The sequence below is a fragment of the Leiobunum rupestre genome, chromosome 10 (assembly GCF_980474605.1).
Source record: "Leiobunum rupestre chromosome 10, qqLeiRupe1.1.hap1, whole genome shotgun sequence".
NCBI lineage: Eukaryota > Metazoa > Arthropoda > Arachnida > Opiliones > Sclerosomatidae > Leiobunum > Leiobunum rupestre.
The window spans coordinates 21,537,038-21,553,656 of record NC_143393.1 but is presented as its reverse complement, the minus strand read 5'-3'; the positions used below and the strand labels follow the sequence as shown (position 1 = coordinate 21,553,656).

At 37.6% G+C, this 16,619-nt stretch overlaps 1 protein-coding gene across 1 annotated transcript in view; it reads left to right on the top strand.

Moving 5' to 3' along the window:
- LOC149925033 (metabotropic glutamate receptor 2-like) overlaps positions 1-14,592 on the top strand; it is a 250,617-nt gene extending 236,025 nt beyond the window's left edge. The window contains exons 5-8 of the mRNA XM_090161689.1: positions 11,670-11,993; positions 12,062-12,420; positions 12,504-13,089; positions 14,044-14,592. Coding sequence (XP_090017815.1) covers positions 11,670-11,993; positions 12,062-12,420; positions 12,504-13,089; positions 14,044-14,267 — 1,493 coding nt within the window. The 3' untranslated portion in view covers positions 14,268-14,592. The remainder of the gene's footprint in view (positions 1-11,669; positions 11,994-12,061; positions 12,421-12,503; positions 13,090-14,043) is intronic.
- The last annotated feature ends 2,027 nt before the right edge of the window (positions 14,593-16,619 follow it).

Sequence of the window (16,619 nt, the reverse complement as noted above, 5' to 3'; positions counted from 1 at the left end):
TAATTAAACATTAAGAAATATTTTTTTTAATTTATTTTCGATAAATGTCTTCGGATATTTTAGAGCACCTCATTATTTATAAATAAAGGTTAGAGTAAAAAAAAATTATTCGTCATTCAAAAAATAATTTTTTGCCCATCTCTGTTCAATAGGTGTTTTTATAAAATAACGGACGTCACGTGTAAATGTTTTTTTCTACGTCACTAGCTTTAACTATTAGGCGAAAACTATTCGCTAGTTTTGGAGTAATTTTTAGGAAATAGCGAGCAACTTCAAAATACAGTTTGGCTGTTATTTTATGGAAGAAGTTTCTAGTTTGGGGTTTAAGGTGTACTCTTTTCCTCCCAAAGCGAGTGAATAGTATTGGCCTATTGAAGAAATGTATATAAAGGTCTAGATAAATTTCTGGGCGTCTAAGCCTAACATAAAATACAGAATTGACACCTAGCAGACACCGAGGAAGGCACGTGACCAAGAGCGCGAGCTCTCTTAGCATTTTAGTACTAAGTGCTTGACCTTTCCGCAGGCCGTAGTCTTTAGACACCATCTGTTGGTGACTTTTAGTATAATTTTTAAGCAGGAGACGATGGCTCTCGCGACGATATCACGAGCTTTCTTACCGATAGATAGCGCCCTATAAGGATAGCCTGCAGAAATTACGCGTTTCTGCTAGCTGTCACCTCCGTATTCACTCCCTTTGAAATATTTTATCTAGACCTTTATATATGTTTCCTATATCTACGGTAAAGATTTCGGAATTTGAAGTCTCCACGCAAAGCTGAAGCCCGTGACGCAAAGAAAAACATTTTATAATTTTAACTTTTTTATTTCTTTATTTTATGGAAACACCTATTCCGGGAATATTAACTGTCTAAACCTTCTACTAATTTGTCTTTTGTGAGAAAAAAGCTGGTACGACAAAACTGCATGAACAAGGCCATACTTATTAGTTTTATGATACTTATGTTAGAGCCCAGTACTTAGTAAGAGTATATTTTCTAAGCGTTTGTTAATGGTGTTAGATGAGGGTAACCGCTAACTTAAATACAGCCGAATTTTGCAACTACATAACGCGATGGACCAGCCTAAATTACACTCACATATACGTTTCGGGGTTGCCACTTTCGTTTGGACAATTTACTCTAATTAATTAGCCTGACTCTAAACGTGGAATGGCCATTGTATGCAATCAATAATAACAAGTTGACTCAAGACAAATTTTACTTTCGAGATTCAAACGCAACTTACAGAAATATGTTGGTATTTAATTTACTAAGAAGAAGTATTATTTTATCTGTGAAATTTTAATATTTTTAAAATATAATTACTTTTTTATTTTAAAATTATAATATTTTAAAATTATAATATTTTAAAATTATAATAATACTCCTATATAAGGACTAACGCCTAAGTTATGAAAAGGGAGAAATCAACTCGCTGTTACTACAAAATTTCGAACTACCATGACGATTGTAGTTCACTAAACAAGCTAAACAATAGTTAACAAACTATATAAAATTAGTTCAGAAAGTAATTAATATTTGAGTAACTCGATTGAGAGAGCAACGGTCACAAGAGTTTGAATCCTTAATGTAATCTAGCTAAACAGTTGCTACACTTTGATCTTTGAGACTACAGTTTACAAATAAGAGGTGGTAAGTTCAAACCCAACTGTCTGACCAAATAATTTTTAAATTAGGGAAAGAATCAATATTATTAAGGGGGGTAAAAATTGTTTCTGAAAAAAATATACTATAGTATAGTATCTGCTTTACGACCTTTATAACTGTTCATTGCGGTGCCAAAAACAGGGCTCCCACCAGGTCCCTAAAATACCTAAAAGTCCCTACTTTTTATCGGGGTCTCTAAACCACCTTAAAATAGGAATTTGATCCCTAAATCACCCTATTTCTAGTAATTTTGGTGAAAAGTACCATCGGCTTATAATATTGAACCAGAATTGTATCGATTCACGTGAATAGCTATAATTTACTATTTTAGGTGGCGCCACGAGCTAGGCTAAATTTAAATTATTCGGTAAAATTCATAATGAGCCTTCCTGTCGTAAAGTTGAACTATATAATTTTGAGTAAAGATAGGTCATTTTGGTGATTAAATATTTTTACAAATTAAAAGTAAGTCAGTTTTTTAAATATCCTATTTTAAAAGTTATTTTTAGTAAAAATTAAAGTTTAAATAAAGATATAATTTTTATTAATATGGTCTCTATTTGATTCCTAATCTTCGAAATTTGGTTCCTATTTCACCCTTTTTCTAGCCTGAAGAAAACCCTATTTTGGTAGGAGCCCCGCAGAAATGTTAAATTTGTTGATCCACCATCAACTATGCCTATTATTATCGTAATTATAATTTTAAATTAACCTTGAAAACTAAAAAATCCACCAGTCATCCGACCGCCCGTCCTGGCTTTCTGGGTAAAGCTAAGACTTTTGAACGCAAATGTAAAACGCAAACTGCGGCGGAGACTGAACGTCGCTCGTCGTTGGGTCATGCGTTATAAATGATTTTTGGAATACGTTTTGTCGAGTCGCGTTCTTTCACGTTTGTGCCCAGAATCGTAATGAACTTTGCCATTTGTTTGTGGTAATGATGTTCCTTTCAAATTAAAATCTCCCGAGATACGGAAAAGATTTTTCTCGGCGAAAAAATTAAATATTATTTTATTAATAAGGGCAGTGGCTGACTACGATTTTCGAATATGTGTTTTCTCAATCACAAATACGAAATGATCGGTATTTCATCATACTTTTCCTCTATTAGTAGGAACTAAATCTAAAAACCGTCTGCTACCACGTACGTAATTATAGTGACATGGATGGGACTTGTAAATAAGTAATAAATTAAAATCTGATCAGAGCACATTTCCAATTTAGATCCTCAATTATTTCATCCTCAATTATTTAATATAAGCAATTTAAGATACACTTTATCATCGTTCTCCATATCTATAACGCCTGTTATATTCTGTTTTTATATTATTTCAACACTTCTAAAAATGTAATTGTTATTTTCAATTTCCTTGCTTAATTTGAGGTCGAGTTATAAATTAATTTAGAGACGATGGTTAGATACTATTTATTTGAACTCAATATAGCATAGTGAGTCATTTGGTTACTATAAGCATACACAATGTTTTCCCGGTTTGGTAACTATATTATTTCTACAATATTTTCTGATATATTGAAAGCAAGGTTAGTAAATTTTTAAAAAGCTTAGACGACATTTTTAAACCATCTCAAAATAAGCGCAATCTCTATTATTATTTCAAAATATTTGGATTTTAAAAACAAAAATAATCGCCTTTTTAAATAAGTCTGCATTTCGATTCAGTAATAAGCAATTCCCACTGAGGGGGTAGTCACTTAAGTAATCAGGTGTACAAATCATAGGTAATCACGAGAATTCACTTAAAATAATCATTGAAAATTGTGAGAAATCACTGATAATCACCGAATATATTACAAAAATCAGAAATCAGCTGTACAAAATATTTACAAGTGACTACCCCCTCGAATCCCAACTTTGGTAAAAATATACTAGAGAATCAACCTATTTAGATGTTTGTAATGACACTTCCGCCATCTCTGGATTCGTTGCTGAACTACTATTTAACATACGACAATTTTAAGAATCCCGCGAACTTCACTAATTAATAGCGCAACATTAAAAACCGAGATGGCGCCACGTGTTAGTCGCCATGACATGGTGGGATGGGCTAATTGACTAATATTTGGTCAAGTTTAAGTGGGAAGGTTTCGGCACGAAAATAGACCATTTAATTATCCGCAATATTAACCTTATTGACACCTAACAGTTATCGACCTGATTCTGAAGTTTACACACTCGCCACCAGTGGGTGCTGTATGTAACCATCGATAAATAACCCTCGTCGTTTTACAAACATTATTATTAAAAAAGTAAAAATATAGTAATTGACCCAGCGTTAATTAGCGTTGCACGTGTCGCTTTTAAGGGGAAATTATCAATTGGCTTTCGAGTCCTTATGGGAGTTATTTTCCACGTTGTAACTTCCAGGTAACGACGGCCCAAGCCTAGGGTCCGGCTGATACATAATCCAACACTGAATTGATTTGAAGTTTATTGTTTCGTCCGCGTAGACGAGGAGTACTGTGTCTTTAATTGGGATTTTAGCTATCTTATATTGTAAACAAGTAACAAACAGTAGAAAACATTTTCTCGAGTTCGTGCGGAAATACCAGTCGCGTGAGAATTGTCAATTCTTCGCGTTGACAAATAAGGCTTCTTCAAATTGCTCATAACCTCGACCCCCGGCCATTTCCCCCTCCGGCCATTGATACTGAAGATACTTCCGTGCTAAGTTCCGTGTCGGATATTCGTAAATCTTTTAAATCCGTCGTGAAAATACGGTATAAGTAGCATATATAAGTAAGATAGGCCATCTATTAGAAGAAAACAGTCTCTTCTTTTTGGCTCGCTATTCAGAAAGGAGCTTATTTTCGCACTTTTTATTTCGTTGTCTTCCCCTAGGGGGAGACGAAATATTGTAACGGGGATCTGCGTCGTCTGGATTTTGGACCAGAGGGCTATCTGAGTGGGTGCGCTTTTGGGTTTGAATAGGGGGAGGATTCTTAAATGGCTACCAGGAGGGGAAATAACTTTAGTATCTATAGCAGGCCTTTGACGGCAACACCCGACCACTGGGAAGTGTGTCAGAATTTATAGCCCGGTGTACCTAGCAACAGGGCCATACCATCGGAGGCCTATCATCATAGTGCCCTACGCCAGCGTCCTCAAGCCCGGACAGGTAACAAATCCAGCATGGGTACTACTGATGGTCGCACCTTAGACAGAAGGTGCAGCAATGGGTGGACCAATCCCCACTTCGCACACAGCAGTGGTATTAAGAGTGGATGCTATAGCAACTTCAGCCGACACTCTACCTACGTAGGTAAAGAGTCATACCCTAGGAGAGAGCTCCTAAAGGGGAACGACGAGCACACAGCAGTCAAAGTAACCCGGCACAGCTGGCACCGGAGATCCAAAAGACCGGGAATCGAAGTTCAGTATCCAGCCCCTACCTGACCGAAGTCGGAGGTGGAGATAGGACCGTTTCATCGGAGCTAACATCTCCCAGTGCGCCACCGCCCTTATGGGTTACAAGAAACGGACCCCGGTAAAGCCACCAGTTATTGCACACTCTAACCCATTTAGCTGGGAGGATAAAAAGGGGTTGAAAAGATAGGGGCCGCATCCTGGTAGAAAGTTGTAACGTAAAAATACAAGCTACCATGCGATTTCTCGCGCCACCACTGGAAATACAAAAATTATTTTGAAAAACAACAAACGGATTTTTTTAAACCTAGTTTTGTGGTAGTTATGCTTTTCCATAACATCAAAATTGTAAATATAACTGAAAATAAATATACCAAAAGTCGAAATTTTAAATTTTGAGTTTCATTTTACTGGGATAGAGGGCGATAAACAATGTTATGTCATATCTACGTGACCAATATTTTACCAGGATTCTAGAGCTGTGCGAGTACTCGAACGTCATCGATTGAGCGGAATTTTTTGGGGTCGAGTACTCGAACTCGACCTTGAATAAGTAGTTGGAAAATACTCTTCGATTATCGAATACCAAAAAAATTGCATAGTCGTGTACCCGATTACTCGAATAAGCTGCTCTAAGTTCAAAGAGAGGTTTTTTTCAACTTTTTGGGGTGGCAATAATAAACGGTACCTACCAGACGCACAAACAACAAATGCTTTGAATAACGTGGGGGATGGATCACGGTTTTTAATACGTAGTGCGCCTGCGCGAATTTCTTCAAACTATATTATTATGGTCTGGTTTTGGTTTGGAGTGTCACTTCACGAGTTCGGATGTCGGCCGGCGTTAGAACTCAGGAGTCTTAACTTCCTAAGCAAACAAGGACAAACGGTACATTAATAATTTAACAAAATGTATATTGTATTGTTATTTAACTATTAATTACTATAATTAGGCTAGCATGCTAGTGTTTTATATCCCACTAGTCACTATAATGCTACTAAAGTTGTGGAAGCTGTGGTTCATTTAAAGTAAAGGAATATTTTTCAGCATTGAAAGTTAGTTTATGCGAATTTTAAATTTAGTTTCCTATTTACTCGAATAAAACCAGCTCCTAATCAATCCCCTCCTAAGCTCTTCGGGTTCTTCCTCCATGGCGAGAGAGAGAGAGAGAGAGAGAGAGAGAGAGAGAGAGAGAGAGAGAGAGAGAGAGAGAGAGAGAGAGAGAGAGAGAGAGAGAAATTTGCCGCCCGATTGGGCTCCTTTTGAAAGCACAAATTTTCAGCTAATATAAAATAAATAAAAAATAACAATTATATCCTTTTCAGTGGTTCGTATGTCACGATTTCAAAAATATTTTATTAATGATTTCTTGCCAGCTAGCTCGCTAGAATCGCAGTTGAGATTTGGCAGGTTAATTTTTGTACAGAAATTTTATTTTCAAAATCACTTTTGCTTAGTAATTACTTTAATAAAAAAGGTTTTTTTCCTAGTTTCGATATTTTAAATTATTTCACTTGTTCTACTTTCATTTTCATTTGGGCTACTGGACGTCGAAAATTCCTGGAAGCTCTAGCGTTAGCTCCTCCTCTCATCTGTTTCTATTTATAAGTTAGTTTCCTCACTCTTTGGTTTCGTTATTCAGAACTCTCTATCCTCACTGCGTTGTCATCGATACCCTGGGAAACGTTTTTATTTTTTAATATTGGTGTGTGGTCTGCCGGATTACACTCGGTTTTCACTGCCAGGCGATTTTCTTTTCGTATATAATTTCGCAAAAAGAGCGGAAAATGTAAAATCCGTTTTCCTAAATTTTTTTGCTCGTGAGTTTTCACTGGGCGAAACGATTTTTTTTTAATTTGGAATACGGAACCGGAACAGAACTGACTCGTGTTAAAAAAAATCAATAAAAAGGATCTCGTCTGTAAACAAACATGGAGGACGACGTAGTTGTCGAAGTTATTAATACCCTTAAAGTTTGCTAATTGTATCGAAGTTGGAAAGAAAAAAACAATACACTAGTTATTGTTGCGATAGATTTCATCCTATTGTCTTTCATGATTACATCTTTGTAGCTCGAGTTTTTCTTATCCCAAAGATATGGGTATTCTCTAATCTCTTCTACAATAGCTTCAGAATTAATTTTCGTCATTTTAACTTAATACACTGCAAAGTGCAGACCGCTGATGATATACTATATCAGATCGAAGAGCTAAGCCGGTCTTATCTCGAAATTTCGAAATGGTGACTTGAAAAAGGTAAACACACGCGCTCCCTCGGTGTTTCCTAAATCACGTGACTAAAAGACTGGCTATGATTGGTCTATGTCTACGGGGGAAAAAACCGCACCAAAATATATATCGCAAAAATAGAAATAGGACCCGCGACGCAAAAACACGAATTTCGTAAAAATAACAGGAAATGTTTTTTCCTTTTCCGCAAAAAAATACGAAAATCACACAAAAATCGCCCAGTGAAAACCGGGTGTTACCCATAAATTATATTTTTAATAAAACCATTTTCTCCATATTACGCAAAAACTTAACAAAAAATAAAAATTAATAAGTTTATTTTACGCCTAAAGGAACGGTGGTTTAGGTGTTTTCATCATATTTTCTCAATAATTATATTTTCGCAACATTAAAAATTAAGTACAAACAAAATCTTCTCATCTCGAGTATTAAATATTCCATCAAGGACAGTAGATACAGGGACGAGAAAGCAGGAAAAAAATTCGATTACCTAAAACTAAACTATAATGTTAATACTAAGTATTTTTATTAATGTAAATTTACATATTACAAGTAATTTTCTTCGCTTTACACCAACGAGATAAGCAACATGTTTTTCCAAGGACAGTAGATACAGGGACGAGAAAACGGGGAAAAAAATTCGATTTTAAACGTCTTCATATTCACGGTGAGTTAAGACGTGGTTCACCATGGACAGTATTATTGTAGTTATTTTTTACCATTTTGATGTTAAATTAAAAATAAAACTACGAGCGTAAATAATAAAATTCCCATTTGTTTTGAACACTTTAACCTCGTTAAGAACCGCTAAAATTAGGTGACCGCCATTTTTTTGTTTACAACTAACTCTCCTTGCGTTTAGGTCGTTTTAGGTGATATATTCCAACAGAGGCCACCAATACACTTTCTCGTCCCTGTATCTACTGTCCTTGTTCCCATTAATGTTATTTTAAGTGTGTGTATACGTGGAAAGTGTATGTTTTCTTTTCATACAAGATGGCGTATAAATTTCACGCAATTAAGTCTAGCTTAAATAATACTTGAACCCCTTCTAATTAATAAGTAATATTCTGATCCTACTATCGTCCCTTCTAGCATCATAGTATCCATCAATTTAAATCCCGTAAAGATTCTAATCTTATTACTAGCGTCTTAAAGGGGAACGGTCAAGCTTTAACCAGTTAGATAGCCCTATAGCCCGTTAGAAACTAAAATTTATGGCGAAAGCCGCATAAGAAATATTAAGTGGTTAATTTTTAATAAAATAAAGAAATTTCGGGAAATTGACAAGCGCGCTACCGCTGCGACACCTGGTGAGAAATCGGTGACACAGGAAAACAACGTAAAAGCGCGCGCTGCTGAAGACGCGAAAGATTTGTTTTGCACGCGCCCCGCGTTCCAGTTATACGAGACCTTAGCCTAAATTGCGCGATTTTAAAAGTTAGGATAGTTCGCAAATCGCTCACTAAGGTGTTGCTGGCGCTGGCGATACACCTTAAGATGGTGGCGAAATTTCAAACCCAAATACTGGGCGTTATTTTGCGTTTCAACTTTTCGGGCCAAAAACTATTTTTTCAAGACAAAATAAGGTACGTGTAAGCATATTGAACGTCTTGTTGATCTTTTGATATGCAAATACGGTGATATTTGGAAAGTTTGGCTGTTCCCTTTAATAAACCAAGAGCCAGTCACGATATTAGAATTAGTGTTGCAAGTATAGTGTATATTTTATATTTAATTTTTTCATGTGTCAATAAAGAGTCTCTCTCTTATTGCCAAATACCGAGATCCCCGAGCGGTAATAGATGCTTTGGCTAAAGTTACGCGTGTTCGAATTAAAGTTTTTGAAGCGATTTTTTAAAGTGTATTTAGTAGCTCTTAATCATTTTCAGGGTTTGTTTTATCCAACGCAAAACCTAAAAAACCCAAAACCCAAAAAAACCTTCAAAATGTCTTATAGTTGGTAATGTATTTAGGTTACCGAGAACCAAGGAGTCTACCTTTCAACTATCTAGCTCTTGAACGGGAAATATCACGCAAATGTAAGGCAACGAAATAATATGATCATCTCTTTGGCGAACTTGTTTTACTCCTAATGGAAAAAGCTCGCGAGATTTGCTTTTGGTTTCGATATCGTGACAAGCTAGTATCGCCCGAAATGAAGTCCTCTGTAGTAAAGGCCTATTCACACTAGCCAACATTTTTTTCCGAAACAAACGCTTTTGTTGGCCAGGTTTTGAATAACGTCCGGTTTTTTTTGTGACCAAAGTTTAGCTCTAATATTCAAATCGAATAAATTTCGTGAGCCTTCTTTGGATTACCCAAAACTAAACTATAATGTTAATACTAAGTATTTTTATTAATGTAAATTTACATATTGTAAGCAAACCGCGGCCATTGTTAAGACGTGGTTCACCATGGACAGTATTATTGTAGTTATTTTTTACCATTTTGATAATAAATTAAAATTAAAACTACGAGCGTAAATAATAAAATGCCCATTTGTTTTGAACACTTAAACCTCGTTAAGAACCGCTAAAATTAGGTGAACGCCATTTTTTTTTGTTTACAACTAACTCTCCTTGCGTTTAGGTCGTTTTAGGTGATATATTCCAACAGAGGCCGCCAATACACTTTCTCGTCCCTGAATCTACTGTCCTTGGTTTTTCCAAATGACAACGCGTATAGCGGCGTATCAAGCGCGTGAAATATATCTACTCAAGTGTCACATGAGAGATATATTTTAAACCTTTGAAATATAATATGAATTATTTTCATTTAAAGAGTTCTGTGAAAGGGATATTTATAACGTAGTTTAATTTGCATGAAGCCTCCAACGCGGCGCTGACGTCTACTACTACTTTAGCTCCCTATTACGCGTATCGTACGGTATTTTTACCTCTAGGATTTAACATTTATCCCACACGTTTAACTAGAAACTAGAGTAACTGGCTCTAGTTACGTTAGAGCACGAATTTTCGATTAGGAATATCAACCCGCACACCAGCAAAGTGAAGCTCGTGTGAATAGGACCTACGGTGTTCCCCCTTTTTGGCGTTATTTTTATTTCATATTATGTTCCCTTCAAATCTCTCCGCGGTTTCTGCATAATGCATCGAGTATGGTGGCAGAAAGGAAGGGTTCCTCACTCTTCTATTTTATGCTTTTTAGGCACGTACCCTCCTAAATTTTTCGATAAACAGAATTTTTGAATTATAGGTCAGCCCCGCTAGTTGGAAGTGCTTGGATGGGTTGCCCCGCTGAAAGGGAAAAGTTCTAAGCAGTGGATCAAAAAATTGCGCGTTGTTGGGTGTCGTTGAATTTCCATAAATTGTTTCATTATATATTCCAAACTTTTTATATAAATCTTATCAAGAACGTATTTACGAAAGAGAGACAGTCGAGTCTGTTTTCCTGATCGGCTAACGTAATCTACTACTTGCTGAGGTTAACGGCAATAGTAAATGTGGGGAGCTTTTGGCTCACGTGTCAAAGCGGTTGCCACCAGCCTTCTAAGCATTGTAACCCAGCCACCTGAATTATTGGCATTAGAAGTCACTATATAGATGACTTGGGCCTGAGGGGGTGCCTTAGGTATTAGCCTATCTGATTATTATTATTATTATATTAATTATATTTTAGTAAAAAAACATGTAAACATAGAAGGTGATCGTTGGCTCAAAAAAGACCCATGAGAAATATAAAGTGGTCGAACTTTGGCTACAAAGTACTCAAGGTTCTCTGCCATCTTGGTACCCGAGTTCATTCTCTCTACTTTCTTCTTTAAACGGAAACTCTCCATTTTCAAAATATATACCAAAATAGATGTTTCAATTTGAATTGCGAATTCGTGTTTGGTCCAGGTAGTACTTTTTCCTCGGGTGTAAGCTGGATTGGCGGTAAAGTTTGCGAGGCCAGGGCCATGCAGAGGGGGGGAACCCTCAGGGTTTCACGAAAAAGGTCCAAGAAGCATGCTTTTTAGGGTCCTGAAACTAAAAGGCTCATCATACATAATTTGCCCCGGGGTCCGAAATGTCTTTGCACGGCCTTTTGTGGGACCAAGTTTGTTTAGCGGATTGTGCCTTCATTTAGTTCGTGCAACTTTAGTTAAAGCCGAATTTGATGAATTTATTAATACTTTTAATCATAAATAGAAAAATAGTTGTTAGGTTCTCAATTATTATGTCAAGAAAAATTAATTTAAAAGTTCTTGATTCTTATAAATCTTTCGAACAAAATTTCGCTCTCTTTTAGAAAGTATGGTTGGATTGACTTATTTGCCTTTGTTAAATATGTTGAACTGTCTGTTGAGGTAACCGCCCGTTAATCAATCATTAAAATAACGTATTTTCTTTGTCTTCCAGGTCTGAGTGGGGACGAGTTCTGGTTTTCTAAGAACGGAGACGGTCCAGCGCGCTACAACATCATTCACTTCAAACAGGTGGGTCCTGGTCAGTACCGATGGGTTCGAGTGGGCGAATACACCGACGGACACCTTGCCTTGAACATGTCCGACATTCAGTTTCGTTACGAAGAGCCTCAGATGCCGGAATCGGTGTGTAGCTCGCCCTGCGAACCTGGACAGGCCAAGAAACTCGTCCAAGGCGAGAATTGTTGCTGGCACTGCTTCAGTTGCCAGAGATATCAATACTTGTACTCCGAGACGCAGTGCAGGGATTGTCCGCTCGGTAAGAATACGCGAACTCATTTGCTAAAATCGAATAAAATTATTTATTTTATTAATTTTTTGCTACAGGATTTTTACCCGATGAGTTTCATAGAAGCTGCGAGCCAATACCCGAGGTTTACATGCGACCGGACAGTCCGTGGTCAGTGGGCGCCATGACCTTCGCCACGACGGGTGTCTTCCTCACATCCTTCGTCATTTTTGTCTTTATCAAATTCAACGACACGCCAGTAGTTAGAGCTTCCGGTAGAGAACTCAGCTACGTTCTGCTGGGAGGAATTTTACTCTGTTACTGCACCACCTACCTCCTGGTTCAAAAACCCACCGACCTCGTCTGTGGTGCTCAGAAAGTCTCGCTCGGTCTTTGTTTCGCTGTCGTATACAGCGCTCTTCTCACTAAAACCAACAGGATAGCCAGGATCTTCAAGGTAAAACGCCGAAGCTTCAAGCGTAGCCCTAAGGCTATTAAGATTCAATTCGATATTAATATTATTTAATTTTATTCTGGCAGTCAGGGAAGAAAACGTCGCGACGGCCCAGTTTCATCAGTCCTCAATCTCAGCTCTTCATCTGCGGGGTACTGGTGGGGGTCCAGTTGTCGGTGATCGCCGTGTGGTTGGTCTTCACGCCACCGCGGGCCATCCATCACCACCCCATTCGGGAGGACAACCAGGTGGTGTGCGCCGGCTCAATCAACGGCAGCTACATGGTGGCATTCGGATACCCCATCATCTTGATCGTGGTCTGCACCATTTACGCTATCTTAACGCGGAAGATCCCGGAGGCCTTCAACGAGTCTAAATACATCGGCTTCACCATGTATACTACTTGCATCATCTGGCTCGCCTTCGTGCCCATCTACTTCACCACCGTGCACCACATCGAGCTGAACTTGACCACCATGTCCGTGACGGTCAGTCTCAGCGCCACTGTCACGCTCGCGTGCCTCTTCACACCAAAGCTGCACATCATTCTGCTACATCCCGAGAAGAACGTCCGCCAGTCGCTCATGCCGGCGGCCGTTAAGCACAGCACGGTCAAGAACACTTTGACCACCACTTCCTCGGTCAGAGTCGAATCCTCCACTCAGTCCGATAGTGAGTTTCACCCTTTTTTCTTGCAATTAAAATCGCAGTATCGTAAGCTAACAATATTTAAACATTGAATACGATCTACACTTTTGAACTCCTTTACCCTTCAATGTGTTTCTAAACTAAGCATTCTATTCCTTAAAATGATAAGTATCCATCTTAATATCCTGCTAGTGTTATTCCCTCCAAACGTGTACCGTCGTGAGCTCCCGCTGATTTTTCAAAGAAAACACAGTTTTAGTAGGTTTAAATGCGAGTTTTGACTCAATTAAATTAAGAAAAACTTACTATGAAAACTGGTTTTAAGTGTAATCTAGGCTGTGTGTGAAAACTCGGAACTACTCCTACTGCATACTGGAGTTTTCAAGTTATCTCCCCACTGGTTAGAGGGCTTTTCCCACGTTCTCCGGTTTCCCATTCCCATTAAAACTTGTAAAGGTTAACGGTAATAGGGAGTATAAGGAGCTATTGGCTCGTGTGGCATGAAGGACTTGCCACCACCCACCTACGCAGTATAACCCGGTCACCTGGGATAAAGGCATTAATGATGACTTGGGCCTTAGGTGGTTCCTAGCTGATTATTATTCATGTATATTAACTTTCCAGAACTATAACAAACTGAACCGTGATTTATAAATAAATGAACATCCTTGGGAAATATAACATTTATATTTAACATAGTTAAGCGGAGTAATACACGTGGTATTTCACCCGTGATTACATACATCTGATATAATCAGCCCTGACAAGATAGGGGGAAAGCCGGTACAAATTTCTCTCCGAAAATGTATCACTATCTCCAGTAATATAACGGCTTTCTTGAGGGACCAGAATTTATATTTTACAGGTTGGATATTGCGCTTATTTCGCAAAGAACTAATTTCTTTATTCCCTTTTTTTCAATCCCTTAATCGCTTCTTCTCGCCATGCCTGACGTAAACTCCATCTGTTGCGCGGAAGATGTAGAGATGAATGACAAGCTACACTATTTAACTGTAAATAACGCCAACTACGCCACCGGAAACGTCAGGAAGGTCACGAACTCGACCCAGACGGACTGGAACGACAAAAGTCTGCTGGTGGATGGTGACCTGACCAGCGCCGCTACTACCAACAGCAGCGCCAACTTGTTGGAAAACCACAGCTCCAATAATCACGCCATCAATAAGGACGTTCAGTTGTGACTGTGACTTCTCCCCCGGGCTATTGGCGTCGCTTATTAAACACGAATTTTGAACAGTTTTAAAATATCTCAAAAAAAGGGGTGAGATTTGGACATTTTGGAAGACGAACCCTCACTCTCCCGGGGGCTATCAGGGTGGGTGCCGCCCGTAAATAGGGCGGCCAATGACATTCAAATGATTGTTATTTATGGATTTCGTTAATGACTTGATAATTTTTAAAGGACAGTGAAAATTTGACGGGTCATATTTGGTGACAGGGACACGTCAAAATGTTGATATGTTTTACGTGGGAAATGCCAGAGATTTTGGGAAATATATAACGTTATTCTCCGTAGCTGTGTAATGTTCACACAACGCGTGCTCAAAACTATTTAAAGATTTTAATAAATTGTTTTTCTTTTTTCGTTTATTAACTCTTTTTCTCCTAATATTCTTATTAAATTTTATTATTGTTAAAATTACGTGTTGTATTTTCTATTTGTTTTGTTATTTATCGTACCGATTAACCTAACCTTCTTGTCAAAATGATTTAAAGATGATTTTCACTAGGCCTAAATGCTACGATATCAACGCAAATATTTCCGTTAGGCCTAAAGGCTGGTTTCACTAAGACCAAAACGGCACGACAGCGAGCTTCGACGCGTAAAAATGGTACTAGGCCTAACGGAGATTTTTTGCTGTGGCGTTTTTGCTCACGTGAGATCCAGCCTTAATACATTTTTTGCGTCACCATTCGTGAAAAGCAATCATTTAGTGGGGAATTGTATAAATATCCGGACAATTTTCAAATTAATAATAACAGTTGCATGAGGCAAAAATTTATAAATGCGAATGTCATCTAGTATTTAATAACGCTAACAGGTAAGGTATTTTCGAGTTTATAGGACCAATAGCAGATGCAAGCATAGATATATGAAATAGCATAGATACCTTACGTGGCATACGCGCCTGTGGGAAGAACACGGAAGAGACCCATATTTTCTGGATGCTCTCCGTAATAGTGCCATCTATCGGTGCTTTTAGGGGAAAGATGGCGCTATAACGTAGCGTATCTAGAAAATCAGCGTTGTCTGTTAGTTGTTAAGCGTTGTCTTTTAGTTGTCTTTTCCGTATCAACTCAATGGTTTTGCCCTAATGAAAACCAGCCCTTAGGACTAGAGGCTGATTTTCACCACGGTTAAAACGCCACGCCAGTGTGCGTCGACTCAAAGCAAATTGTATTCATAGGCATTATGTGTTTCTTTTTAAGCTGATTTCATTCTAGCAAGAAAAGTTTCGAGTCAAATCTAAATACAACGAGGAACAATTTTTCGCCGTCGTATTTCACGTTGAATGTAAGAATGTAAATTCAGCTTTATTATTATACACAGTGTTCGAGAGCATTTTAAATTTTAAATACCCGTATTACGTCCAACTTCAATCTATGATACTCTATAGGTAAGATATTGATAACAATTCATTTTAGCTCCCCATACGGTGTTTTTAATATATACGGAAACTTTCTAACTTTGTCGAGATCGTTGCCTTTTATATAAATATATTTGAGCTATTTAGCATTTCCCTTCAAACGAAATTAATATTAGCAAACCGCTCATCTATTCTTACGACACTACGGATTTCGCTTTGAAATGGTAATATTCTAGGAATTTATCCATTCCTACTTTCAATATCGGAGATATTCTCCTTTGGGGCTGAGCCACTGGCATCGAACACGGGAGTTCTATTACTCAAAACTTGTTTACTTTTTAGAGCTCCATCCGCCGAAAACCAAAAAAAAATAAATTTCCAATGGTTGCATTACCAAAAGGAAAGGTTTTTGAATTTTAAATGCGTTTTTTATTATTTTTTGGAGCACAACCATCTGTAGCGTAATACATAAAAGATGAAATGCAAAAAAAATGCAGCGTTCTGTTAGAGTTCCTATAGGTGCGGCACTTGTTTTTCAAAAATTAAAAGTGACCAATTTTTCGAACTCTGGATTTTTGCATAGTCAATAATGAAAAAACAGGCCGAAAAGTTTTTATTTTTTTTAGAACTGAAATTGCTCCTCATTTAAAGGAAATATATGGATATTACGCAAAATGAATATAATTTTCAGACAGAATGTGAGAAAACTTCAGATGTCTCCAGTTATCTATTTTACAATTGTCCCTTATTAAATTACTTTCGAAATTTTAATTACTGTTTTTTTAATTTGCTCTCATCATGATTTCATACTAAACGTAGAAGTCAGACTTGGGCGATGAATTATACCAAATCATTTCAGATAGGTTGCTTGAGAGAATGAATCAGATACAATTAGATAATGTAAAAACATAACTGACCTGACTAATTATAAGTACTAGTGAAGTG